Source organism: Antechinus flavipes, chromosome 1 (genome assembly GCF_016432865.1).
Source record: "Antechinus flavipes isolate AdamAnt ecotype Samford, QLD, Australia chromosome 1, AdamAnt_v2, whole genome shotgun sequence".
In the NCBI taxonomy this organism is placed as follows: domain Eukaryota; kingdom Metazoa; phylum Chordata; class Mammalia; order Dasyuromorphia; family Dasyuridae; genus Antechinus; species Antechinus flavipes.
Window position 1 is genome coordinate 75151507 of NC_067398.1, and position 26980 is coordinate 75178486.

The 26980-nt window shown below is 34.2% G+C and overlaps 1 protein-coding gene across 2 annotated transcripts in view; it reads left to right on the forward strand.

The window, feature by feature from the left end:
- TNS3 (tensin 3) overlaps window positions 1–26980 on the forward strand; it is a 377368-nt gene that overhangs the window by 125197 nt on the left and 225191 nt on the right. For both annotated transcript variants that reach the window (XM_051984497.1, XM_051984488.1), the window contains exon 4: window positions 15943–15981. Coding sequence is in view for 1 of the 2 variants with exons in the window: in XM_051984488.1 (XP_051840448.1) it covers window positions 15943–15981 (39 nt within the window). In the remaining variant the exon portion in view is untranslated. The remainder of the gene's footprint in view (window positions 1–15942; window positions 15982–26980) is intronic.

Here is a 26980-nt window from a genome sequence, read left to right on the forward strand (position 1 = left end):
AGGGAAGAAGAATTGACAGGACTTAATAATTGATTGTGGGAGATGAAAGAAAACAAAAGTAAGTGATGATTTCAAGATTTCCTGTCAGGGAAGATTATATTATTGTTGACAGAACTGTATATCTTTGAGATCAGTCTTCTTTTCATTTACCTAGTAGAAAACTGAGAACTAGAAAGCCAAAGTGATTTTGCCAAGATGGTACAGCAGGAATGTTGGAGATGATCCAAAGAGTTAAGAATAGAATTCAGAAAGGAATGAAAAAATATGACTGCCCTGGACACTGTCCTGAATATGGAGATGGTAGGAGGGACTAGCTAATTAGAAGAAAGGGCCTCTGTGCAGGAAGAGAAACTATACTTTCAGTGGGAGATGTCCTCACAATAATTCTGTGAGGTAGATATTATGGACATTATTCCCATTTTATAGAAGATGAGCTGAGATTTATAGATTTTAAATCTACATCACTAGCAAATTTCAGAGGAATTGTACCCACAGCTTTCATAATATTTAATGCTGTCTCTGAAGCATCACTATCATGTAAGATAGAAACTTAGTTAATATAAGTATTTACATATTTTTCTCATTTAAAAATATTCAGGGATATGATGAAGATATCAATTGAATAGCAAATATCAGTATCTCAATATTTCTCAATTTTAGCTTTGAGAACATTAATCAAATCAAAATTATCACTTCTAGTAAGGAAATGTTAATGAATTGCCACCTTCTATCTGCTTGTTCCAAACAGTCATTCCCCTTTGGTCACCCCTCTACCCAACTCCAGATGTGTTATTTTTTCTTATTGTAATGTAATCTATTTGAGGACAGAGTCTGTCTTTCTTGCTTACAATTATTTCTTCACTGTTTAATACCATGCTTGGTGTATAATAAGCAGTTAATAAGTGATTTTTTTCCTTCCTTCCTTATATTTACTTTATAACTTTTTTTAGTAGTATGACTGAAATGATGTTTGGTTGAATGCCTGCCTCATCACTTTCTCCATCTTTGTTATCTGTTATCCGTTAAGTAAAACTGGAATCTTAACTGGATTAATTTCTGCTCGTTCTCCATCCTCTTAATTCTTTGTATTTTATTTTATTTTATTTATTTATTTTAAATTTTTATTTAATAATTATTTTATATTGACAGAATCCATGCCAGGGTAATTTTTTTACAACATTATCCCTTGCACTCGTTTCTGTTCCGATTTTTCCCCTCCCTCCCTCCACCCCCTCCCCTAGATGGCAAGCAGTCCTATATATGTTGGATATGTTGCAGTATATCCTAGATACAATATATGTTTGCAGAACCGAACAGTTCTCTTGTTGCACAGGGAGAATTGGATTCAGAAGGTATAAATAACCCGGGAAGAAAAACAAAAATGCATATAGTTCACATTTGTCAGTGTTCTTTCTTTGGGTGTAGCTGCTTCTGTCCGTCATTTATCAGTTGAAACTCAGTTAGGTCTCTTTGTCAAAGAAATCCACTTCCATCAAAATATGTCCTCATACAATATCGTTGTTGAAGTGTATAATGATCTCCTGGTTCTGCTCATTTCACTTAGCATCACTTCATGTAAGTCTCGCCGATCCTCTCTGTATTCATCCTGCTGGCCATTTCTTACAGAACAATAATGTTCCATAACATTCATATACCACAATTTACCCAACCATTCTCCAATTGATGGGCATCCATTCATTTTCCAGTTTCTAGCCACTACAAACAGGGCTGCTACAAACATTTTGGCACATACAGGTCCCTTTCCCTTCTTTAATATTTCTTTGGGATATAAGCCCAATAGAAACACTGCTGGATCAAAGGGTATGCACAATTTGATAACTTGTGGGGCATAATTCCATATTGCTCTCCAGAATGGTTGGATTCGTTCACATCTCCATCAACAATGCATCAGTGTCCCAGTTTTCCCGCATCCCCTCCAACATTCATCATTATTTTTTCCTGTCATCTTAGCCAATCTGACAGGTGTGTAGTGGTATCTCAGAGTTGTCTTAATTTGCATTTCTCTGATCAATAATGATTTGGAACACTCTTTCATAAATGCTTTGTATTTTAGACAAGAATCCATGAAGTTTTTGCTTTATATTTTTCTTCAAACAGAAATATCTAGGACATCTTGAATTTACTTTCATCTGAAATAACTGGCAGGTTTTGGCTGAAATTTAAACATTTCAAAACTATTGTTGAATTGTGCCCCATTTCTGTTCAAGGGTCTCAGTTCTTGCCTTTGGTCATGGTGTGTTGGGGTATGTGTGTGTGTGTGTGTGTGTGTGTGTACATACAGATTAACTTGAATTCCTTTAAGACCAATTGACTCCAACTGAGTTATGTCCTCTTGTAGAAATAAGAAATTGTATTATATTTGGTCAGTAAACAAGCATTTATTATCCCACCAGGCATCGTGCTAAGTGCTTTTCATATATTAACACATATCAAATGTTGTGATCTTTACAACAAGGGAGGCAGAAGAAACTGAAGCAAGCTCTTGCCCAGGTCACCCAGCTATTAAGTGCCTGAGGGAGCATTTGAACTTAGCTGTGCCACTAAGCTGCCTCTGATCCAGAGAAGTTTTGTTGTTTTAGGATTATATAAAAGGATAAGTTTAGCTAGAAGAACCTGTGACTTCATTCATGGGGGTTACACCTAGAAGAATATCCCTCTAAGGTTGGCAACTTCTCCGCAAATTATAGTTTTAGGTATACTCTTCTGAGAAATTACTTGTTCAGGATAACTGAATTAAGATAATTCAGAGACAAGTCTTGAATCCAAGTCTTTCTCACTTCAGTACTGGTTCTCTGTCCACGATTAGTACAGATCACAATTTCTGTATTCCTTTTTATTTTTATTATTTTACTTTATACCCCCCTCCCGAATTACTCTATATCCTGTGGGATTCTTGCTTGGATTTCTTTGGAATTCTACATAGAGGATCTGTCTAAGGTGCTTGAGACCTTTCTTGGCCTCTTTTTTTTTTTTTTTTTTTTTTAAAACAATGTAGGACATACCAGTGTAATCGTTTGTTAGATCAGAGACTCATTCTTTGGATTTGTATTTCTAATACCTAGCCCAGTTCCAGAAACATAATAGATTAAATAAATGTTTGTGGATTGACTGATCTATTTTCTTTCATTTTCATTTCATGGCTAGTCCACTTCCTTTTCTAGTCATACTCAAATATATCTATGATCTCAGAGATATGGCAACATTCTTCAACAATGAAGAATATATTGGGTTTTATTTTTCTTCGTCACTGGAGTGGGAGTTGAGATAAGTGAGAGATAAAATATATTTTTGTTAATTGTTAAAAATTAATTAAAATTGTATATCAATAATGAAGATCACAGCCTGTCCCTACTTGTAAACTTTTGTCCATAGTTATCTCTATGGAGCTTAATCTCTCATTTGGGGTTGATAAACTGAGTTCCAAAGGAAATAAGGATGAACAGAAAGCAACAAAAAGGTTCTCCCTGGCACCAAGCAATTAGCAACGCATAAGAACAAGGCAGTTTGGAGAACTCACCCAAGAATTGTATGACAAGAAGGGAATTGCAAAATCAAGAGATGACAGCCCAAATTTTGTGATACCTTCACAGGAGCAAGAAAAGGAAAGGAAGGCTTCTGTACTGGTTGGGCCTCTAGTAATGAACATGGGCAAGAGTCCATGTTTACCTCCCTGAATTCTCTTTGGTATTGCATGATAAAACTGGGATTTGAAGTAAAGTTATCTGATGTCAAATCCAGTACTTTTTCCTTTCCACCGGAATCCTCAATTAACAGACAAAGAAACTAAGATCTATGGGTTTTTTTTGTTTGTTTGTTTGTTTGTTTTTTTACTTTATTCATGTAGCAAATTACTAGAAGAATCAGGACAGGCTCCAGTTTTAATCCAGTTTGTCTCCACTACATCACATAGCTGAGACTGAACTTTACACTATTCTAGAACTTTGTAGAAATACAAAATATTGTATTTTTATGGCCTTCTCTTTGTTTTACATGCTTTATCTTCCTAAATCATATTCTTTTTTTTTTTTCTTACTGACTTAAATTGTCAATTTAAAGCAGGCAGGAAAAGACTTTTTTTGTTGTTGTTGCATAGACCTAGGAGAGATCATTTTTAGTGACCACTTGCTAAACCTTTTAACATTCCAGAGAGAGTGACAAAAAATTGTTTAGAAAAATAAAGAGGAACAAGAAGCTAATGGAGAAAGAATTGAAAAATGAATGATAAAAACATAATCTTCAGCTAAGAAAAAAACCCAAGATGTGTGCCTGTTCTATTTTTGTGCCTAATTAAGTATTGAAAAGAAAAAAAAAACTTACATGAAAATGTTTTATGGATATTTATATTTGCTAAATATTTCTTCATTTATATAGCAACCAAGATGGTTTGTGATAATAAGAGAGTATTGCCAATTCTTTTAGAAAATGTTATGATGAAAACTGTGATAGGCTTTTGAAAAATAACTAGGTCTCCAACCAAATTATAGGTGTTTATTCTGAAAAGAACAACTGATATCAAAATTAAATTTCCAGTTCCACATAGAGGAAGACTATATGTATATTAGAATCCCTCGTGTGGTACCATCTTGGTACAACTTGGTACAGCTTATGAAAACAGGTATTAATTAGCAGCTGAACATGTTTAAAACAAAACAAAATATATTATTACTTCTTTTCAACATGAGATCTCTCTTTCTACAACCTTATTAGTGCTCATGAGTTCAATGATTATATCTATATGGATGATTCATCAACTCTCTCTGTATCTATTCCTAAATCTTCCTCCTGAACTACTGTCCCAGTTAGTCACCAGTTGTTTGCTGGACAGCTCCGCTGTGAAGTCCTATGTCATTTCAAACAACATCTCAGAAGGAGCTCATTAACTTTCCCATTAAAACTCATTGCTCTGAAGATTTCCCAATATATAAAGGATGCCATCATTCTTCAACTCATTTTCTCAGTCATTCTTGTTTATTATTTCTTCTCTTTGAGACACAATGTATCCCAATCACTTGCTTGGTTGTGATGATTCTATTTTCCTAAAGCTGTGATCTTCTCCTGTGATCCAATCAATCCCCTTGTTCAGACCTTTATCAAATCTTCCACAGAACAGTTATAAATAATTAGGTAATTAGTCTCTCCTTCTAGGCTTTGCATACTCCAATCCATCTCCCCTATGGCTGCTAAATTAACATTCTCTAGACACCATTCTGTACACATTCCCTTACTTTAAAATCTTTAGTGACTGCCTATTGCTGCTCTTATAAAATAGAAACTCCTTTTGCCCAGCTCCCACCCACTGACTCCCACCCACTTTCCTAGACTTTAATCCCTTTTCTCCTTGTCCTACATCTTAACTCCCAGCAGGCTGCGGGATACTGTTACTGCAATTCACATTCCATCTTTCATCTGAGGTTCCTATCAGCTCTACCTCTATGATCCTCTGGTCTCTGTGTCTTACAATAGACTGTTCTCTGCCCAGAATACCTGTCCTCCTCATCAGTGCAGACTTTTGAGGTTGTTTTGTTTTAATTTTTGTATCTTTAGGACTTTTCAGTGACTAAGAGCTCAATAAATGCTTGTGCAAGTGTCAAAAATAAAGGAAACTGGGAATAAGAAAAGTGAGAACAGGTGTTATCCAGAAAGGAGACTGCTGTCCAGACGTGGCACAAACATCCTATTCACTGAATCAGATTTTTCTGAGTCACTGTCTGACTCATTGGATCACATTTTGAAAATATGTTGCTTTTATAGTGATAAAACTGACTTCCGAGCTGGGCCATGATGCTAGTTAGCAGTGTAACCACTGAATCTTGGTCCAGTAACAAGAATTCACATTCACATAGAACTCCAGACTTCATAAAACATTTTGAATCTTCTGAAATATATAACACAAGTATTTTTCCTAGTATTGATAAGAAATTGAGGGATAAAGAACAATAAAATATTTATATTATATGTGGTGATGTTTATACACATATATATGTATTATATATAAACAATTGTAAAATATATAATTGCAATATATTTTATAATTGTTTATAATATACAATATAATTCATTATGTTATATAATAGAGAAGAAAATACTATCCTTACAGTAAACAACAATTTTATATATAAACATGAAATGTGAAAATTTCACTGTGTGTCTATATGAGTTATGATCTTGACTAAAGACACATTCTTATCCTAAGGTACACAATTTCATAGTATATATGGTGCGATATCTAGCACAAGTTCTTTTTAAAATTTCAATAATTAAAATAATAATGCTCTCACCTAAGACTTGACATTTTAATTCATTTGATGAATATGTCTCTTTTGGGTCAACAATCTTTTGTGTGTGGCTTTGATGTATGATTTCCAAATTGACACATATCAGGAAATGATGAGGCAAGAACACTGGACTTGGTATTAGAAGAACTGAGATAAAGTCCCAGTTTTGTCACTTACTTACAATTTAACCTAGGTCAAGACAAACAAACGACCTTTCTGGACTTTCATTTCCTCATCTCTAAAATAAGCAAATTTCTCTCTAACACTCTGTGATTTATGATGATTTAGGTTGTAGATTATTTTCAGGCTTGTTTTTCTTGTCAGATGCTGACCTGGTATAGGAACAGTTTCCAAAATCAAAACCTTTTGATTTAGTTGCTTAGTAGTAGTTCTAATAAAATGTTGTTAAGGTTGAAGCTGTGAAGTAAAACAAAATATGTATGAAATGGTTCAGTGACTAGGTGGCCCAGTGGGTAGAGCACTGCTTGAACTACGTAAGACTTGAGTTTAGAGTTCTTGTCAGTTGTTTACTAGCTGTCACCAAGGCTTAGCCAAGTAATTTCTCTTTGATACTGTTTCTACATCTGTAAAATAGACGTCATAATAACTATTTCATTAGGTCTTTGTCATGACTAATTTTAGTTATTTTTGCTTAGCAATTTTTAAACCTTAATGCACCATATAAATATTAGGTTTTACAAACTAGTTTGGATAGCTATAGATTTGTTTAATTCTTGATGTATTGAGAATTGATTATATTATGGAAAATTAAACTAATCTTTGCCAGTAAATAATTCATAAATTCTCAAACTGTTACAGCAGGAAACAGCTTTCAAAAGGAGCCTAAATATACATATTTGTGGAATACTTTATGTTTTTACAATTTCTCTGGGTTATTATTAACAAAAGTTCAGTTGAAACTAGTCGTTTGATCTAGGAGAATCTAATGGAAAACTTAACCACTGATAGTGACCTTTGGATTCTATTCAGTGTTTCCAGAAGGAGAATGCTTAAGAGGTAATATTAGCTTACACTATCTGCAAAATGTTTTGCTTTCTGCTAGATTTAATGTCATTGTAATGAGCTGTTTGAAGAATGAGCCTCCTGATTGAAGACAAACTGTATATAGTCTAAAGTATAAAGACTTTAACTTGCCCTTTATGGACATAAAGCCTGCATTGTTATTAAAAAATAAAAAGGTTTTTAATACCAAGTCTATCTCACAGGTCCACCAGCTTGTCTTCATCTTGAAAAAGCATTTGAAAATAGATTTAAAATTTACTAATAAATTTGAATTCTTTCCTTTTGGGGACAGGGGGTGAGAATAAATTAACTATATGTCCAAACCCTTCCCCTTTAAAAGCCTTTCATGTTCTGAGTCCTTAGCATTATCTTTTAGGTTCTTCTAGTTGGTTTCACCTTGGAGTCAGGAGCTATCTATCCTTTGCTGTATTTTGATCTGAACACTCCTTGTCTATGCAGAACTCAAGGAAGGACCTTGTTTACAGCCATCTGTTTGCTCATCTGCAAAGGCAGCATCATTGACTCCCGAGCCTCAAATCAGAGGTTTTTATTTTTGGAAGAAAGGATGAATTGTTAGTTCTTCTGTTTAAGTGGGCTCCAAGGAAAGAGGAGTTTTTATTATTTTTTAAGAACTAGCCTTTGTCCCATTTACTTTTCGATGCTGAGAGATAAATGAGTCCAGATACTTGCTGAAATTTAGAATTTCCAATGAAGAATTTTGGAAGATGAATTCTATCCAATATAAAGCTTAGGTTACTATAACTCATAATAATGATAGCTAACATTTACATAGTTCTTTAAGACTTGCAAAATGCTTTAAAAATATGTTGTTTGACCTCCCATCAGTCCTGGGAGGAAAGTGCTATTATTATTCCCATTTCACAGAGGTGTAAACTGAGGCAGAAAGCAGTTAAGTGATTTGCCCAGGACCACATAATTTGGAAATGTCTGAGGCTGGATTAGAACTTGAGTTTTCTTGAATCCCAATCTAATATTATTAGCTGCATGACCCAGATTTACTCTTCATTAAATTAACCGTATCACCTAGATTTACCCTTCATTAAAATGTCTCAGAGTCTGTGTCACAGCCATTTTTAAGAAGTATTTTTACATTCTTTAAAGACATACAAGTGGAAACAAATCTTATTTCTTGATCTGTCTACAAAGATTCTAAAGGGAATTGATACAAAAGGAATTGTTTTTACAGTTAAACTGTTAGGAGTATCTAGCTATGTCAACACTGGTACCTGTATAATCATTAATAGTAAATGGTTTTGGCTGGCTGTTTAATTATATTGTCAGGGTTTTTTTTTTGGGGGGGGGGTAGGAAATGGCTCATGTCGGTGCTTTCATTGCACATAGAGAGCTCTTTCTACTTATACACATTAGCAACTGAAACTTAGATAAATAAGTGGCTTGGTCTTAGAGGTATTATTTGTGATAGGCATTGTTCAAACCCTTCCTTACTCCATGTGATAAGCCCTTCCCATTGCTTCTCTTGATTGATAGTCCAGAATCTTTCATGTTACAGGTAAGAAAATTGAGGCTTAGTGAAGTGAAATGTCGAAGGCCCTGTCAAGAACTGAGGTGGGGATCAAGGAGGTTGGAATTGAAATCTAGGTCTTCTGACTTCTAGTGTGGCATTTTTTCCATGACAAATCAGTTGACATGGTTTTTAGCCCTGACACTCCCTTGTCAAATTCTATCTCTATTATAGCAAAGTCATGCTTGTGTCCAGTGAACTCATTCAGGTCTTTGCTTTCATAAAATATTCTTTTAACTTTTTTCCATTCTTTAGTTCCTTCTCTCTTCAATTCATTCTTTTTTCATTTTCTTTTTTTTTTTTTTGAAAGATTTATTGTTTTTCACAATTATTTTGAGATATACTTCCCCCATCCTTCTTGTCATTAGCTGGCAAGTTATTCAATTTCTGACCTTCATTTTCCTCATCAATAAAGTCAGCTAATAGAACCAGGTAAACCTCAGTCCTCTCTTTTCTTTTAAATTTATGGAATAGAACAGGCATTTCCATAACAAAGTATAATAAAAATATTATTGCACATGAAACTGCAAGTCTGTTATGTACAGTTGCTATTACCTTTAAATATATAATGTTATCATGTAAATATTTTTTCCTTTTTTTCCCTTCCTCTTCTTCCTCTCTCCACCCTGCCTAACCATTCAGACAGATAAGAACAGGTAGATGAAAAATTCTTATTGTTCACATTATGCTATCCCATTAAATAGATGATCTAGAGAGGGGAAGAAAACAGAGGAGAGAATCTGAGGGGGGAAGAAAACAGCATATATTCACAAGTTGTAAAACTAAAAGGTTCTTTAGAAGACAGTATAATATACTCTTCTCATTTTCTGGATGAGTATATAGATGCCCAAGGGATTAAGTGATTTGCTAAAGATTACAAAATGCATGGAGTACCCATGACATAAATGCAACTTTTTTGAGTTACTTTTCTTTTTACCGCATGTCTTCCAAAGATGGTCTCCTATCCAAAGACTCATGGCAACAAAAGTGACTTTTTATCAGGGAGACAGAGCCCTCAAAATGTTTTCTTGCAATAAGTTAAGGAGAGTAGCCTATTCCTTTGCTGGAAATGGATAATAGGCACAGAGTATAACAAAAAGGAACAATTAAATACTTAGGTAGTTTTATATACAATTTAGTGATTTAGAAATTCCAGGTGACATTTGCCTATATGTTTTTTCAAGACATAGTAGTGATGTTAGTTGTAGATGGGAGATCTCATAATGCCAAATTAATCTAATGTTCTCATTTTACAAATAAGGATATTGAGGGCCAGAAAATTTAAATGGTTTTTTGTTCCAAAATCATGCAGAAGATGTGAGTAGTAGTGTCAAGATTCAAATCTATGTCTTTTCACTCCCAAGTTAGCCTTTTGACTGTTAATTCTGCCTTGAGCCAGTTTATTACAGGCAAGAAAGTCATGCAGCCTCATTCTTGTGACTCCTTCCTATTCTCTGAGGGCATTTTCTTGTCAATCATCTTTCCTTTTGTAAAATAATCATTTGATAAAATAGTCAGTGAAGCATTTTTATATTCCAGGGGTGTGGCCAAGGAACACAGACTTATGCAGTAAGATCCTGGCAGAAGGACTGGGACTACCATCTTATTTTATTTTTATGTTCACTGAGCTAGCTTATTTTGCCACAGCTAAGTCAAATAAAAATATAGAATAAATTGGGCTTCTGGCTTGCCTTGAAGGAAAATATAACTTTTCATTCCATACCATTATTTTATTTGGTACTTTTAGAGCAATTCCAAAAACAATATACTGCTGTAATATATCTATCTTTAGTGCTGTGTTTCTTTTCTTTTTTATGCCTACATGTCTACAGCAATAGGCAAAACAAGATTTTCTTTTATACATCAAAAAATTATTGAACTACATGTGTAAATCAGTTAGGGACCACACTAAAATGAAAAGTAACATCTTTTAACAATATTTAAGTAATAGGTCTTTTTTCTTTCCTCTGGAGGATAGGCTAGTGTTGAGAAATCTCATTAAAATTCAACATATCTGCTTTTTAAATTTGAAGCAGAAATCATAAAACTGCTTTATATATAAATTATTTTTGTTGCAAATAATTGGAAATGGATACTTTCAGGAAGATTTAAAACTGTTACAATATGACCTATCCAGGTGATTTTGTTCAAGCAAAATCCTTTGAATGACAAAATATGAAGAGTAAATGGAACGTATGTCTTCCTAATTGTTTCTTTTGACAGTCACAGCCATCTTTGTAGATGGTCAACCATCCACCTTTGGTCATATGTGTTATTTTAACTCCGGGATATCTAGGTTCCCTTCTCCAACTTCCCATTGATAGGACTTTTAGTTCAGGTGTTCAATACTTCACAACTGAAGGATAGTAATTACTTCCCAACAGCTCTGTTGCCTTACTTCATAAACCAGCCCTTTCATAACAGCCAGAATCCATTTCTCATGGCTGATCATGTCACACAGCAGATTTAAAAGTACTCAGAAGCTCCCTATTGCTGCTCATAGAGAATACCAATTCCTTAGCCTCACATGTAAGCTCTTGACAGAGCTCCATCTGATTTTCCCAGCTATTACATATGACTCTGGCTAGTTCTTGAACTGGATGTGAAATCTCCCATCTATATGTATTTTCTTGGGCTGGAAATGTACCCTTTAGAATTCTTTTTTTCCTATCTGAGCAGTTCCTCGCTCCTCTGAAGCCTCCCTTAGAAAGCAAGATCACAGGACTGTTAAATTGACTGAAGTGTCCTTTGTCTAACCACCCATCTGGAAGCATGTTATCAGTGAAATGATGATAAGGTAAACATTTGGAGGAGAATCATGTTTAAACTGGATAAAAGCACCCTAGGATAAATGAAACTTGTTTTTTGATACCTGAATAGGTGTGTGTATGTGTGCCTCTTCTATTGTATATCTCCAAACACTTTTCTGTGTTATATCTCCTCATTACACACCAATTCCTTAGTGGAAAGCCCCCAACTTTATTACTATTGCTGTGTTGAATTGTTGGCATTGAAACAAAACTCTAGATACTTCTAGACCATGTAGCCAGGTGTCTCAGATAAATACCTTGTTTGTTTGTGCTTTCTCCTTGGCAACAGCATATTAGTAGCAATGAGTGACTTTGAACACATCCAAAAGGGCAATTTCAAAGGAGCTCTAAAACTAGGCGGCACCACAGGTCACAGAAAGTTCTGGGTGTCCATATTGGATGTTTAGTGGGTTTCAGAGACTCTTCATAGCCATTTGCAGTAGTTTTCCTTCCCTTCCCTTCCCCTTTCCTTCTTTTCCCTCCCCTTCCCCTTATTATCTCCTCCCTTTCCCTTTTCTTCCCTTCTCTTTCCCTTCCCTTTCCCCTCCCCTTTCCCTTTCCCTTTCCCTTCCTCTTCTTCCCTTTCTCCTTTCCTTTTTCTTTTTTTTATAGCCATATCCATTTATACCTTAGTACTGATGATGTCCTTTGATACATTATTATAAGCTTTTGATATTTATTTAACTATTTTCCAGTGGCTCTTTTTTTCTGATAATAATAGTTTTTTATTTACAAAATATATGCAAAGATAGTTTTCAACATTCAGATACATTATTGTAAACTTTTAATATTTATTCGACTATTTTCTAGTGGTTCCTTTTTTTGATAACAATAGCTTTTTATTTTCAAAATACGTGCAAAGATCGTCTTCTTCATTCATCCTTGCAAAATCCAAACAATAGCTCCTTTTTTTTATTAGGGAGAGAAGTGGAAATCAGTCAATATATTAAATGCTTACTGCATGTCAAGTGACTGTGCAACACTGGGAATACAAATACAAAGATAATCATTACTCCAAATATCTTACATCCCAATGCACAAGACAACACATAAAAGAAAGCTGGAAAGTGGTTTAGAGAAGAGTGACATAAGAAGTTGGAGATGATGGAGAAGTTCAGAGGACTTCAGCCCGCTTGGAAATGTCTTCCTTATATATAATATTATATGTCTTCTTTGTAATTCTCACAACAATCAATAGTATAATTTTTGTTATTATCCCCATTTTATGAATAAGGAAATTGTGGCTACAGTAGCTCAGGTGCTACTAAGTGTCTGAGGCAGAACTTGAACTCAGGTTTCTGATTGCAATTTCAGTGTCATTTTGCTAACTCCATAATGCACACTTAAGATTTCTCAGCTAACTTGAGAGAGCCCTTGACTTTGATCACTGACCACTAGTTAGGTGTTGCTGTCACAGTCCTGGTTAAGAAAACAATACTCTGTGATAGGTAAATCCACTGGTTCAGGTATGGATATTGGCTCTCTAATCAAGCCCCTCAGTTGTAAATGCCTTAGATTGTTTTGATGGTTAGACTTGCAGTCATGAGTTGTGTAAATAGATTCCTTCACATGATAAGCACTGTTTTGTGATCTCTGGCCTGGAGAAGTTTTTGTGATTGATCTATATGCACCTCAGGACAACCTTGGAGCTTAGAGTTTGTCCTTTGGTCTCTGAATCTTTTCCTGTCTGCCACACTGGGCTAGTTCCTGGAGACAAATTAAAATTAGAGAATTAAAAACATCACAAAATTAAGCAATGCAGTTTTCTAAACAAAAATATTTAAAGATACAACTCAATTATAATGCTTTACAAGCTAACCCCTTTCCTTGTAGACTTTGTTCCTTGCACCTCTTTGCACCCTTCGATCCAGCTGTCCCAATTACACAAGAAAATTCATCTCCTTTCTTTCTCTATTCCTTTGCACTGACTCTTTTCCCATGCCTGGAATTATTTCCTTCTCATCTCTGCCTCTTAAGAGTTCATGGTTTTTCTGAAAACTTAATTTAAGAACTAACTTCTAAATCAGTGGTTCTCAAAGTAGAGTCTGAGGAATTCCTTAGGATCCCTAAGAGCTTTTCAGAGGGGGCATTAGTTCAAAACTATTTTATAATAATACTGACTTTTAAAATTTCTTATTTGATAAATATACATATTTGGAAGAGGAGAGAGAGGAAGAGGGAGAGAAAAAGAGAAAAAGGTAAAGAGGAAATACAGATAGATAGAGATATATATACACACTAGACACACATGTGATATTTACATTTATAGATCAATATAGTTGAATGTCCCAATTAAAAAGAGTACTTGAGCACTTAATAATTTACGTAGTGCTTTCCTAACCAATCAGGAAGAATTGAGTTGAGCTGGGCAAGTCATTTTTAATCTCTTTTTCTTTTTCCTCAGTTGTAAAAAGGGGATTGATATTAGCCACTACCTTCCAGTATTGTTATCAGGATAAGGTGATATAATATTATAGTATTTGTAAAGCTTTTAAAAATGCTAGATATTTTAATAGATGGAAGTTGAGGCCCAGAGAAGGAACAATGGTTGACTTAAAATCAGAAAAGCATTAAGTGGCAGAGCTGGGATTTGAACTGTCTGTTTTTACTCTCTGTCTCATGTCCTTTGTTCTGCACTTAATTGCTATAGTATTCTTCATGGATACTACTGTATGCGGAGTTATGAATATCAGCTTTTCAAATGGAAAAATCTCAAAAGATAAGTTAGGCTTTGCAGTCCATTTGCTCCATGCCCTTTTACCTGTAAAGTTCCACCTATTGAGTTCAGCTTTATTGGGGAAACAATGTTTATAAATTAGTTTTGGGATTAGAAACATAAATATATTTTAACTTGTTTTGTAGATTAAAAAAAGCTATCTCCCCCATCACTATCATAAAATTAGTTTTATGATTAGGAATATAAATATATTTTAACCTGTTTTGTAGATTTAAAAGAAGCTATCCCCTCACCCAGTCAGAATCATAATCACCATCTTTATCATCATTACCATTATCACTTATTAAAGCCTGACCAGAGCTGAAATTAGAATGGGTTATATAAGATTTTATTTTGTTTTGTTTTTCACCAAGATGCTGACATGAAAGGGGCTTGGAGATGGCTAACATTTTCATCCTCCCTCTGTAGCCTGGAAAATATTGTTCTGTTCTTCACATCTTGCAGGGTTCAACTTAATCCCTTTTGATTTTTTTTTTTTTGTTTGTTTATTGGAGAAAAAGATTGTAATCTTCCTCCTTCCTATTTGCCCCTGCAAGTTTCCCATTCCATCTTCCCAACATCCCACTAGTACTCAGTAATCACCTACTATAGAAACCTCCAGTTACAGATATGAGGATTTTAGGCAATTTTAGCCAATCATTAGGTAATGACTTAAGTGATTGGTACAGTAGATATAAATTTAGGATTTAAAATCAAGAATAACTGAACTTGAGACCCACTTCTCACATTGACAGCATTGTCGTTCGAGACAAATCATTCCTTCTCTTTCTGCCTTTGTTTCCTCATCTATAAAATAGTGGATCTTAATAACACCTACCTCGTGGAGTGAAAGCAAGATAGCAATCAAATGAGATTTGTTTATATATATATGTGAAAAATACACACATGTATGTATGTAATATATACATATAATATGCAATATATACATACAACACATTATATATACACACATATAATACACATTCATGAAATGCTTTGCAAATCTTCAAATGTTTTCTAAGTGTTAAATATTATTATCAGGTGATCTGATTTGGGTTCCCTAACTTCAACCTCTGTGCTCTAGAGCAATTCCGGAAATGATCTTAATTGTTACTGTCACAATTTAAAAAAATAATTCTGTACTTAAAATGTCATTTAAATCCTTTATTGTAAATCTCTTCTTTTTCCCTTCTTTCACCTAATCTTTTAGTAATGCTTTAGCATTCCTTATTCAATCAACAAATTAACTAAATCAAGAGATCACTTCTCAAAAAATAGAGTTTACATTACGTTCTTCTTCTGTGTCTCCTCCTTAATCTAATTTTGTCCTAAATTTAGATGACTCAATAAAGAAAAGAAATAAAAGAAATGCTTTTTCTTAGATCATATGAAATCATATCACTTATTCTTAGTCACTTATTCTTAGATTCTTTTTCTTTCCCATTTATTTAGGAGCATAACTTAAAGACAGTGGATTGATTTCAATTGGGATAAAGTTTATCCCATGATATTTTAAGTGTCTTATACTTATTTATTTTTTTTTTTTAATTTAAGGTGGTGATACCCTGCCACGTACCAATCAATGACCCATTGGTAAGTTGGCTCTCTTTGCATTACATCATTACCATTTTAGCCCTGTGGTAACAGTGTGAAAATGAGATTATAGACTCCTTGTGAGCAAAAACTATTGCATTTTTCAGCTTTGTTGAAAGTGCCTTATACAAAGAAGATCCTTTAAAAATGAGTTGAATTGAATTTTCTGCCAAAGTTTAAATAGCTCACTAAAGTTTCCTTTTTAAAGTCTTAATGTCTCTTAATTACTTTAATTCTTTAACATAGGGAACAATTTATTATCCTTTTAAAGTGTTAGAATTATCTGGAAAACCCCTCAACAGTTTTCTTGCTATAGTTAGATGAGACCAACATCACATTTTACTAAGTTCAAAGCTGACTTCAGACATTTCCTAGCTGTGTGATCCTGGCAAGTCATTCTTTGCCTCAGTTTCTGCATCTGTAAAATAAGCTGGAGAAGGAAATGACAGCATTCAATATCTTGTGAAATTGATGGCTGAAAAATGATTGAACAAGTATTTCTTTTATTAGTATATGGTACAATTTAAATTTCTCTGTGTTTATTTTGTTATCCTCCAATAAAATGTAAATTTCTTTAAAACAGAATTTTTTTTTTTATCTTTATATCCTCAGTGCTTATGCTATTAGGTAAAAGTTATCTTCTAGATCCATTTTATTTAAAAATTTTATTTTTTTAATTTAATTTAATAAAAAATTATATAAAAATATCCATATTTATTTAAAAATTTTAATTAAAAAACCCAACAAACTCTGTTCTGAAGACCCCATATTTTCAGAAATTGCTCATCAGATCTTCGTGCTATAATATAGCTGGTTTATTTCTGTTTTTGTTTTGTTTTAGGAGACTTATTCTCATAAGCTGTCTTCTTGTTCTGATTCTATTTTCATGATATTCTTTCTCCCATGAAGGAACTGATTTGGGATACCCACCCACAAATTATTATGGTTGACTACTTCATGTTAACTCCTAGAAAAATGAGATTCCTGAAAGGTCATTGAACTTTAGCAACCAAAGCTTTTGAGGAACTTTGATTGGAAAAACAAAATAAACAAGAATATTGATTGCCAATTGGTAATTTTTTTCCTTCTCTATTAAGTTTATGTTATTAACTATCTATTTTTATCAAAATCAGCTTTTTGGCACATGTAATCATTTTCTTTATCTTAATAGAATGTAGATATAATCAATCACATTTCTATGGTACTTTTGGATTTGCAAAGTCTCTATATTATCTCATTTAATCCTCACAAATATAATGTGAAATAGAGGAACTTATTTCCATTTTACAAATGAGGAAGTTATCTCAACCAAGTGAAGAGTCTCCTACAAGTCAAAATCTTTCCTTTTATTCCGTTATTCTTTTGTCATTCATACTTGTGGCTTGGGTGGGATACGCTTACTTTGGACAGATCATTGAAGTTTTTAGCTGTACAGGTGATCAGAGAGTATTTGGGATGTTCAAAATGTTCACTTGGTGGGGGGAGTGTCTCAGAGGACTCATTCAATTTTCTCTGCTCTTATCTAAGTCGTGAATATGCCCCAGTGAACTTTCTGGGACTTTGGGTTTCTCTTTTAAATTTATTAGCTTGCTGCTGGCCTGATTGTTTTGTTTTGTTTTGTTTTTCCCTTGGATAGCTATTTGCCCCAGGCCAGCTTACACATTGACAGAATTACCAGCACTGGGCTTTTTATTTTCCCCTTTCTTTTACTTGAGCTTCTTATTCTCTGACCCCTTTCCAGAAATGGGTGAGAAAATTGGGATCTGATCACAGCTGGTAAGCTGATGCACAAGTAGAGGTCTCCAACATATTATGTCCTTATCCTCTATAGGCATCCCCTGCTGTGTATTCTGGGATCAAGGCCATGTCTGAATTCCTAGTTTTCTATTGATCTTAGCACATACTTACATGCCTCAGTGGTTTAACATTTATCCAGGATGGCACAAGAGGATAATGACTGTGTGAAATGTACTGTACCTCTGAGGGCTGAACAGTTGATTTATTGGTAATCTCTGATTAATTTCAAAAAGGGGAAACTTTTTGGTTTCTATACTATCTTACTTAAACTAGAGACTTTTTTTATTTTGCTTTGTTATAATATAATATAACATATATATATAGCTAGATCTACATATCTGTTGGCCATCTATAATAGTTGATACAATAAAATCTTTTAGTTTTTCTAAAACACTTTACATATAGTACCATATGCCAATTTATATGAATGCCTGTGTATACACATGTGTGTAACATCCACTCCCACATACACCTCTTAAGAGTCAGTGTCACAAAAGGGATAGAGAGTTGGCTCCAGGGTCAGGAATCTTTGTGTTCTAGTTCTACCTTTGACACATACTAGCTTTGAGATCATGGGTAAGTCTCTTAAACCCTCAGTTCCCTTGGCAACTAAGATAAAAAAAAAAAAGTTACGCGCTAATCTGCAAAGCTGGAAAGATTTTTCACATTTGGACTTTTTCATATAAATTATATCTGGGTACAAATTGACCTAGGTAAAAAAAGACATGATCTTAATATGCTTTTATATGTGCTGATATATGTGTGCATATATGATTGTATACATGTGGTCATATATTTATGAGAGAGGAAAATAAAACCAAAGTACCCTTGAGTGTATATACACATATTTACAGAAAATATAGAGAACTAGTTCTAAAAACAGTCATGTGAAAAAACCTGAAGTTTAAGACAGTGTTCTTCCCCCTCATGCTGGGAAAAGAGCCCAACTTTAGCATAAAGTTAAAAATCAAGAATAGGCTAGGAAAATGAGCAAACAACAAAAAAAGAAGCTGACCATAAAAATCTACTGTAGTGACAGGGAAGATCAAGACACAAACTCAGAAGAAGATAAAGAAGTCAAATAGCTACAAGAAGAGTATTAAAGAAAAGTGTGAATTGGACTCAAAAGTAATATGAATTTTATGAGAGCTAAAAGTGATTTTTAAATATCAAATAAAAGTGATAGAGAAAAAGGTAGCTAAAGAAATGAAAACAAGTGAAGAAAATTATGAAAAATTATGAAAAGAAAATTAACAGCTTACTTGACAAAAATGTTGTATCACATGATGAATTTGTCAAGCTATAGTTACTCATGTGAGAGAAGCCAGCTGCACGATGAAGTGACACTTGGTCATGTGATGAACATGCTTCTGATCTATGTGAGCATGTCCATGTCATGCACCTCATGTCCTCTGTCACATAACATACACAAGAACACACTGTGATGGACACAGCATTTCACTCATGTAACATTGTCATGTGATGAACAAACCATATCATGTGATGGACATATTGAAAACACACCATGTCATGTGATAGATAACCATTCTATGCACCAACATACCATGCCATATGATGTACACAAGCCTTTCCTTTGTGGAAATATCAAACCACCCATTTTTACTTCCCACAATCCCTTCTTACTCTCTGGTCACTCTTTCTTCTCCCACATATAACCTGCCAAGCGCAATCCTTCTCTCCTATGTGGTCACTACATTTGTATTCACTCAGTGATTCCCTAGGATTTCTAATAATAAAAATCATAATTGCTATGAGGACTTTGTCCATTCAATCTACTAGCCCAAACCTCAATAAAACTAATTCTTCAAATGTAGTTGTCATGCTTTATAAAGTAGACCTGTTGGATAAAATTGTTGATAAATCATGTACTTCTAAAATTCTTCCATTCAATTAGTGAACTGACTATGTAGAGTAGAAATCTTATTATAGAACTTTATCTAAAGAATTATTTTAACATGATTGATATGTAGTGATGTGATTTATAATCATAACTAGAACTTATGTGGCACTTTATAATCCACGTGGTAATTTACAAATATTATTTCATTTGTTCCTCACAATCTGGGAAGGAAGTGCTGTTTTTATCCCTGTGTTATAGATGAGGAAACTGAGACAAACAGAGATAGGGTCACGTAACTAGTATCTGAGTCTGGATTTGAGCCCTGTTTGGTACATGATACCTAATATATGTAGACAGACAAACAGATACACAAAGGGAGAGAGATTTAAAGTTAGACACACCTTTCTAAAAATCACAGCAGTCCTAAAGATTAGCTTGTGCACTACAGAATGAACCAGACATAAGTAACTGGTTCCCTTTCTACCCCCAAATTGCACTATATTTGTGTGTGTGTGTGTGTGTGTGTGTGTGTGTGTGTGTGTGTGTGTGTGTGTGTGTTTGGTGTTTGAAGGGCCTATTATTTTCACTCCTCATAAGACATGTGCTTGATAGTTTACAGATACCTCCCGACTCCTCATGCATCAGCCACTCTCTGGTTCAGCTATTCAGAGCTCCAGGTGCTAAGATGCAAACCAGCTGTTTCTGGGTGTTTGGAAACTGCTGGCATCCTTTTGACATTTTTGGTTTCTTTGTTTGGATGGGAGACTTTACAATGCTGTAATCCTGATTCAAATGCTTGTTGAAATCATCATTTTAAAAAATTTTACTTTAATAGAAAATCAGTATGCTGTGCTGATCAAAAATGATTCTTATCAAACAGAAAATAGCATGATAGAAAATGCTACCCTCTCTCCCTCTCAACTTTTTTTCAACATTTGTATCTATATCTGTTTCTCAGATAGTCTTTCTGCTCATCAGATTGTTTTCATTAATACTTTGTTTTTTAAAAAAAAAAAATCAAATGTTAGATTGAAGCCTAGACTAACTGGTATTAACTAACCAGAATCCACAAATCAAAGAATTTGAGAAATCGTATCAGTAAAGACATTATTTTTAGTTATCAACAGTAAAGTTATATTCATGTCTTGTGAATAATGGACATATTTTACTTAGAATTCTATTATATGCATGTGTGTGACCCTTCCTCCCCAACTCATTTAGACCAGATTGAAAGGATGTCAAGAACAGAAATTTTTTGAGGGGAGGGGAAGGAGCATTTGAGTCAGTTTGGTTTAATTAGAAATTTATATTCAAGAATGCTCTTATATGATGACTCACTGAGGCACTTGATGAAAGAGCATTGTGGTTCAGAATATCAACAATGAAAATTAAATCTTGGCCACACATACATTTTGGAGCCCTACCCAGCCCAAGACCACACAAGCCATCTGGTGGGGATAAGAATTGTCACTTGAGTCTCCATAGGTTCAGATGTGAATTCTTTATTGTTGAAGTAAAACTTGGTTGTATTCTGAGATCTTGAGAAGATAGGACTCATAGAGAAGATCTGATAACCATCTTTGTGAGCAGTGCTACATAGTGTATTTCCCATTTTGAGCCTGAGTGGGATCAATGTGAGACAGAACGGCAAAAGACTTCTATATTCAGACCTTTTCTATCAGGATGATGTAATATTAAGATAAATTTATTCTATTTATTAAATATGTATTTATATGTATATTATATATAGAAACATTACAGTTTATTATTTTAAATTCATATTGTCCACCTTAAACAGAGTCCTCATTAAAACTAGAGAGTCCTTTTATTTCCTTGCTATTGGTTCCTGATCTCACATCCCACTGAAACTATTCCAGATTTTCTTTTCCAAATTGAAGCTTCTCTCATCTCATCCCTGTCTTTTAGTTGAGTATTTTGTCTCTAACTTTACTGAGGAAATGGAGGCCATTTGATGGGAACTCCATCTTTCTCAAAATCCTTTGATCTAATCTTCCATTCCTGTTTTTCTTTATTCTTTGACAGAGATGAACTTTCTCTTTGCCAAGATTAACCATTCTACATATATGCTTGACCGCTTCCCATCTTTTCATCTCTCTATCAAATTGCAATCTTAGTCATTCTTTTTCTGTTTCTTTCTTTGTCTCTCTCTGACTGTCTCCATCTCTCCATCTATCACTGTCCTTCTCCCTCATCTCTATACCCATCTCTCTGTCTCTCTTTGCCTCGGTGTGTCTGTCTCTCTCATCTTTCCACTCATCTCTTTTCTCTCTTCTCTCTCTCTCTCTCTCTCTCTCTCTCTCTCTCTCTCTCTCTCTCTCTCTCTCTCTCTTTCTCTTTCTCTTTCTCTTTCTCTCTCTCTCTTTCTCTTTCTCTCTTTCTCTCTCTTCTCTCTCTCTCTTCTTTCTCTCTCTCTTTCTCTCTCTCTTCTCTCTCTCTTCTCTCTCTCTCTCTCTCTCTCTCTCTCTCTCTCTCTCTCTCTCTCTCTCTCTCTCTCTCTCTCTCTCTCTCTCTCCCCTCTCCCCCATCTATATTCCTATTACTTTCTTCTTTTTTTTTCCGCTCAGCTAAATCTTTGAGAAAGCTGTCTGCTTTTGCTTCTGCCACCTCTTTAGTATTCACTTAATCCTTAGTCCTTTGTACTCTGGCTTTTGACCATATCACTCAACTGAAGCATATCTCTAAAGTCACCAGTGATCTCCCAATTGTCCCATCTGTGTTTCTTGTCATTCCTCATTCTTCCCTCCCTATCCATTTCATTTCAATCATTTGACTAATTTCTCCTTCTGGACATATTCTCCTTTTTAAGTTTTCAGGACACTACACTTTCGTGAGTGCTTTCAGCATTTCTTTGCATGTCGTGCTTTTTTTTTCTTGAAACAGCCATAAACCACACAGTAGATGAATGCGGTGGTCTGCTATTTGTGTGTAGGCAAAGATTGACAAGTAAAGAGTTCAAAGAAAGGTTCCTAAAGGGGGAAGTAGCCAACTTGTTTGAAAAGTTATCCAATTCAGCTGTGGATGCACATTTAGAAAGACCCAGAGGCACTTAAATGGCAATTTAAAAAGTCAAGGAGTAAATGTGGCCTTCCTAGTAGAGTATGAAGGGCAATTATGATTCCCAGGGAAGGATCCATATTCTCATGTTTCATGTTTCACAGTTCCACATCAATGTACTCCTTGTCAGACAAGGATTCCTTATTTGTCATTAACATTTGTATCAAAATATTTGGACTATTGGTTTGTCCATTTGAGTTTAAGGCTTTGTGGCCTTGGGAATTCCATTTTTAGGTTCTTCCATTTCCTGTATTCTTCCTCCCTTGATAAGTGAGTTGTTGTTGTTTTTTTTTTTTTTTTTTTTTTGTATATTTTGTTGTTATTTGTGAATTGATTTATCTTCACTCTTCTTTACTACATATATCCAAATGAGTTTGCCAAACTTTGAGTTGTTTCTACTTTCACAGTTGTTTCTACTTTTAAAATACTATAAATATTTTGGTGTATATAGAAAGTATAAGACTTTCTTCTTATCAGTGTTCTCTTTGTGACCTGACCCCCAGTGGTAGAAATTCTGAGTCAAAAAGTGTGAGCATTCTTATTACTTTATTTGAATAAATCTGAATTATTGACACACAATTTGCATCACATCTTTATCTCTATTCACTTAGCTACCATATTATTAATTAAGCTCACGTCATTTCTCACATGCCAATAAAAACATACTTTCTGATTCTGTTTTCCTCAGATCTCTACTCTTAAAAAATTCCTATTGGTTGTGAATTGTGGTTAATTGCCACAGAATAGGAGAGGACTGACAAAAAACACAGATGGGACAATTGGGAGATCACTGGTGACTTGAGACATATACTAGTTAGCTGAGGCTTTCATTTTATTTTTAATTTTATATACAGTCTTAGGAATTAACAAATTAGTTTACTTAATTGAAAGACTATTATATAAATAGGATTTCTGTCATATATATGGCATTCTGTGCCATATCTATCATCTGTGATAATTTCAAGAGCCTCTTTATTGGTATCCTTTCCTTCTCCAATGCATCTTCCATATAGCTGCCAAAGTGATTTTCCTAAAGCATATGTCTAAAGTTATTTCCCTACTTGATAATTAGTGGCTCTTTATTACTTTAAGAATAAAATAAAAACTCCTTTGGCATGTAAAGAGCTTCCAATCTGCCCTCAACTAACTTTTCTAGCTTTATGATACACTACTTTCTTTCCTGTATTTTATAGTCTAGCTCCTAGCTTCGGTTCACCATTCATTATGGGGTCTTGTAATGAAATGTGAAAATCATGAAATTGTCATTTATTTTCCATAAATATTTGATTTGTATATCTATTTTTATACCTATTTATTCAGGGTCATGTAAAAATTTCTTAGGCAGAAAAGTGTTGTGTGTAGAAAAAGTTTAAGAAATCCTCGTGTAGCTGAATTGTCTTCTTGTTTCTCATAAGCAGCATTTCCATCTCTATCTTCCATTTCCATGTCTTTCTACTGGATGTTCCCTGTGCCTCCCATGCATTCTATCCTTATTTTGTCCTCTTGTTTCTCAAGGCTCAGTTCAAGATGTTTCCTTTCTTCTTCTTAATGTTTATTGTTGACTGAAATAGTTTTTTATATTATCAAATTTTACTTAGTATCTTTTCCTATTTCCCTCCTAGAGTGGAAAGTAATTGGAGAAAGAGAGGGAGGGAGGGATGAGAAGGAGGAGGAAGGAAGGGAAAGACACACACACACACACACACACACACACACACACACAGAGAGAGAGAGAGAGAGAGAGAGAGAGAGAGAGAGAGAGACAGAGACAGAGACAGAGACAGAGAGACAGAGAGAGGGGGGGGTGTTGGTGAGGAAGAGAAGTAGAGAGTGAGATTGTTTTGAGATTGTTCCTTCCATTTACATTGTTACCATTGTGTAGGTTGTTTTCTTTACTCTGCTACTTCGTTCTTCATCAGACTGTAAATCTTTGCATGCTTCTCTGTATTCACTTCAGTCATCATTTTTTGCTGCCCAGTAATGTTCCTCTTTTTAAGGAATCAATCAGAGTTAAGTCATTTGCCCAGGGACACACAATTTGTGTCAAATATCTGAGGCTGAATTTGAACTCAGATTTTCCTGACTTCAGGACCAAGTCTCTATTCATTGCACCACAATTCTTATTACTTTATTTGAATAAATCTGAATTATTGAGTGCCACCTTCAATATGAAGCCTTTATAGATACCCCCAAGTAAATCTTGTCTCTACCTGGTAGATTTTAACCCCCTTGATATTAAGTGCTTTTTAATAATTGCTTTTGCTTTTTTTATACATGGCATAGTATCTGGCATATAGAATGAACATTGATGCTTATTGCTTGATCAATTATTTAAAGCATTTGTGATTTCTTTATGGTAAATATTACCCTCCACTCAGAGAGATCATAAATCTTCTATAACTCAAGGAGTGTTTTCTAAAAGATCTGTGGATATAATCTTTGAGAATCTAAATTAATCTCCATGCCGCATTGAAATACTAGAGAAAGGACTATTAGAAGGAATAAATTATGACTTATAAATTTACAATATTTTTATTTATAAAGGCTTTGACATCTCTGGAATCGTTAGTACTCATAATTTTCACATATTTTCCTTAAGAAAAAATTCTCTTTGTTTTTATATCACCTTTTGAAATGCATTTGCCCAGAGCCATTCTTTGTAATAAAAAATTAAATAAAAGGAGTTCTTTAAAGGATTTAGCAAATTATTTAAAGCAGTTTAGCAATAACAACCGAGGCAGCAGCTAAGCCTGACATATATGCAACATTCTCTACCTATATAACCTCTTGCCTGTGCAAAGGTGAGTGAAAATTTCTTATGTGTTACCCCAAATGAAGATTGGTCATTGCAATTATACAATATTCAGGTGTATTTTGTTGTTGTTTGCTTGTTTTTGTTTTATAAAACTTACATTTTTGTAATCATTTTATATGTTACTTTTCTAATTCTCTTTATTTTACTCTTTCATATAAGGCCTTTCACCCTTCTGATTTCTTCACTACTTTTGTCATTCAAGACTCAGTAATAATCTGTTTTTGTTCTCTCTCTGTGTATGTATATATATATATATGTGTGTGTATGTAAAAATAAAACAAACCTGATTATTGTATGTGTATATATATACACATATACACACAATCACACATACATAGATACATATGCATATATGTATACACACATCAATTCCTATATCTATCATTTATCTGTTGAATCATTTTCCAATGGAGGGGTATCTTCTTTGTTTCTAGTTGTTTACCAACACAAAAAGTGTTGACTGCATATCTATTTTAATATTAAGTAGAGCTGAACTTAGGGGAAGCTAAATAGAATAGAGTGCTGGTTCTAAGGTCAGGAAGTCTCATCTTCTCAAGTTCAAATCTGGCCTCAAATACTTACTAGTTGTGTGACCCTGAAAAAGTCACTTAACCCTGTTTGCCTCATCTGTCCATGTATAAAATGAATTGGAAAAGGAAGCATCAAACACTATATTTGCCAAGAAAATGTCATGAAGAATTAGATATGATTAAAACAACTGTACAACAAAGTGATGAACTTGATCCCACCACACTAGATATTTTCTCTGGCTGTCCCTCCTCAGCTCTGAGTACAGACCTCCCTGTTTTTCTTTAAGTCCCATCTAAAATCTGACCTTCTACAAGAAGTCCTCTCCAATACTTCTTAATTCTATTCCCTTCCCTACTTTAATTATTTCCTATTTATGTTGTAATAACTTGCTTAATACTTAACACAGAGCCTGGTACATAGTTGGCACTTAATAAACGTTTATTGATGGAATATCATCGGGGACTTTTAGTACAAAATGAGATTTTTGAAGATTATCCTTTTTTCTAAAACCTCTGCACAGTTTTTGTTTTTGAAGTTATCTTCTATTTTTTCCTTTATTAGTTCTTGTGACTTCCAGTTAAGTATTGCCTCTAATCATCTACAAAGATAATCTTTGAACAAAAGGGGGTCACAGAATCATGGCTTTATTGAAAAAGATGCTTAGAGAACATCTTATAAAATCTTATCATCACTATTAGGATCTTCCTGTTATGCTCAGAATGGGTTTCTCAGAAATATAAGAAGTGTGTTGATTGGATAAGTGAATAATCTAATGAGCATGTGGAAATAAATTAAATACATGTAGTCTCTATTTTTAAATATGGTATTGTGGGAAGTATTTTTTTTTTCCTTTTTCTGTCAGTTTTCTTTCCTTCTTCCATCAGCCTTAAAGAGTAAGGAATTTAAAGCGTTCATTCCCT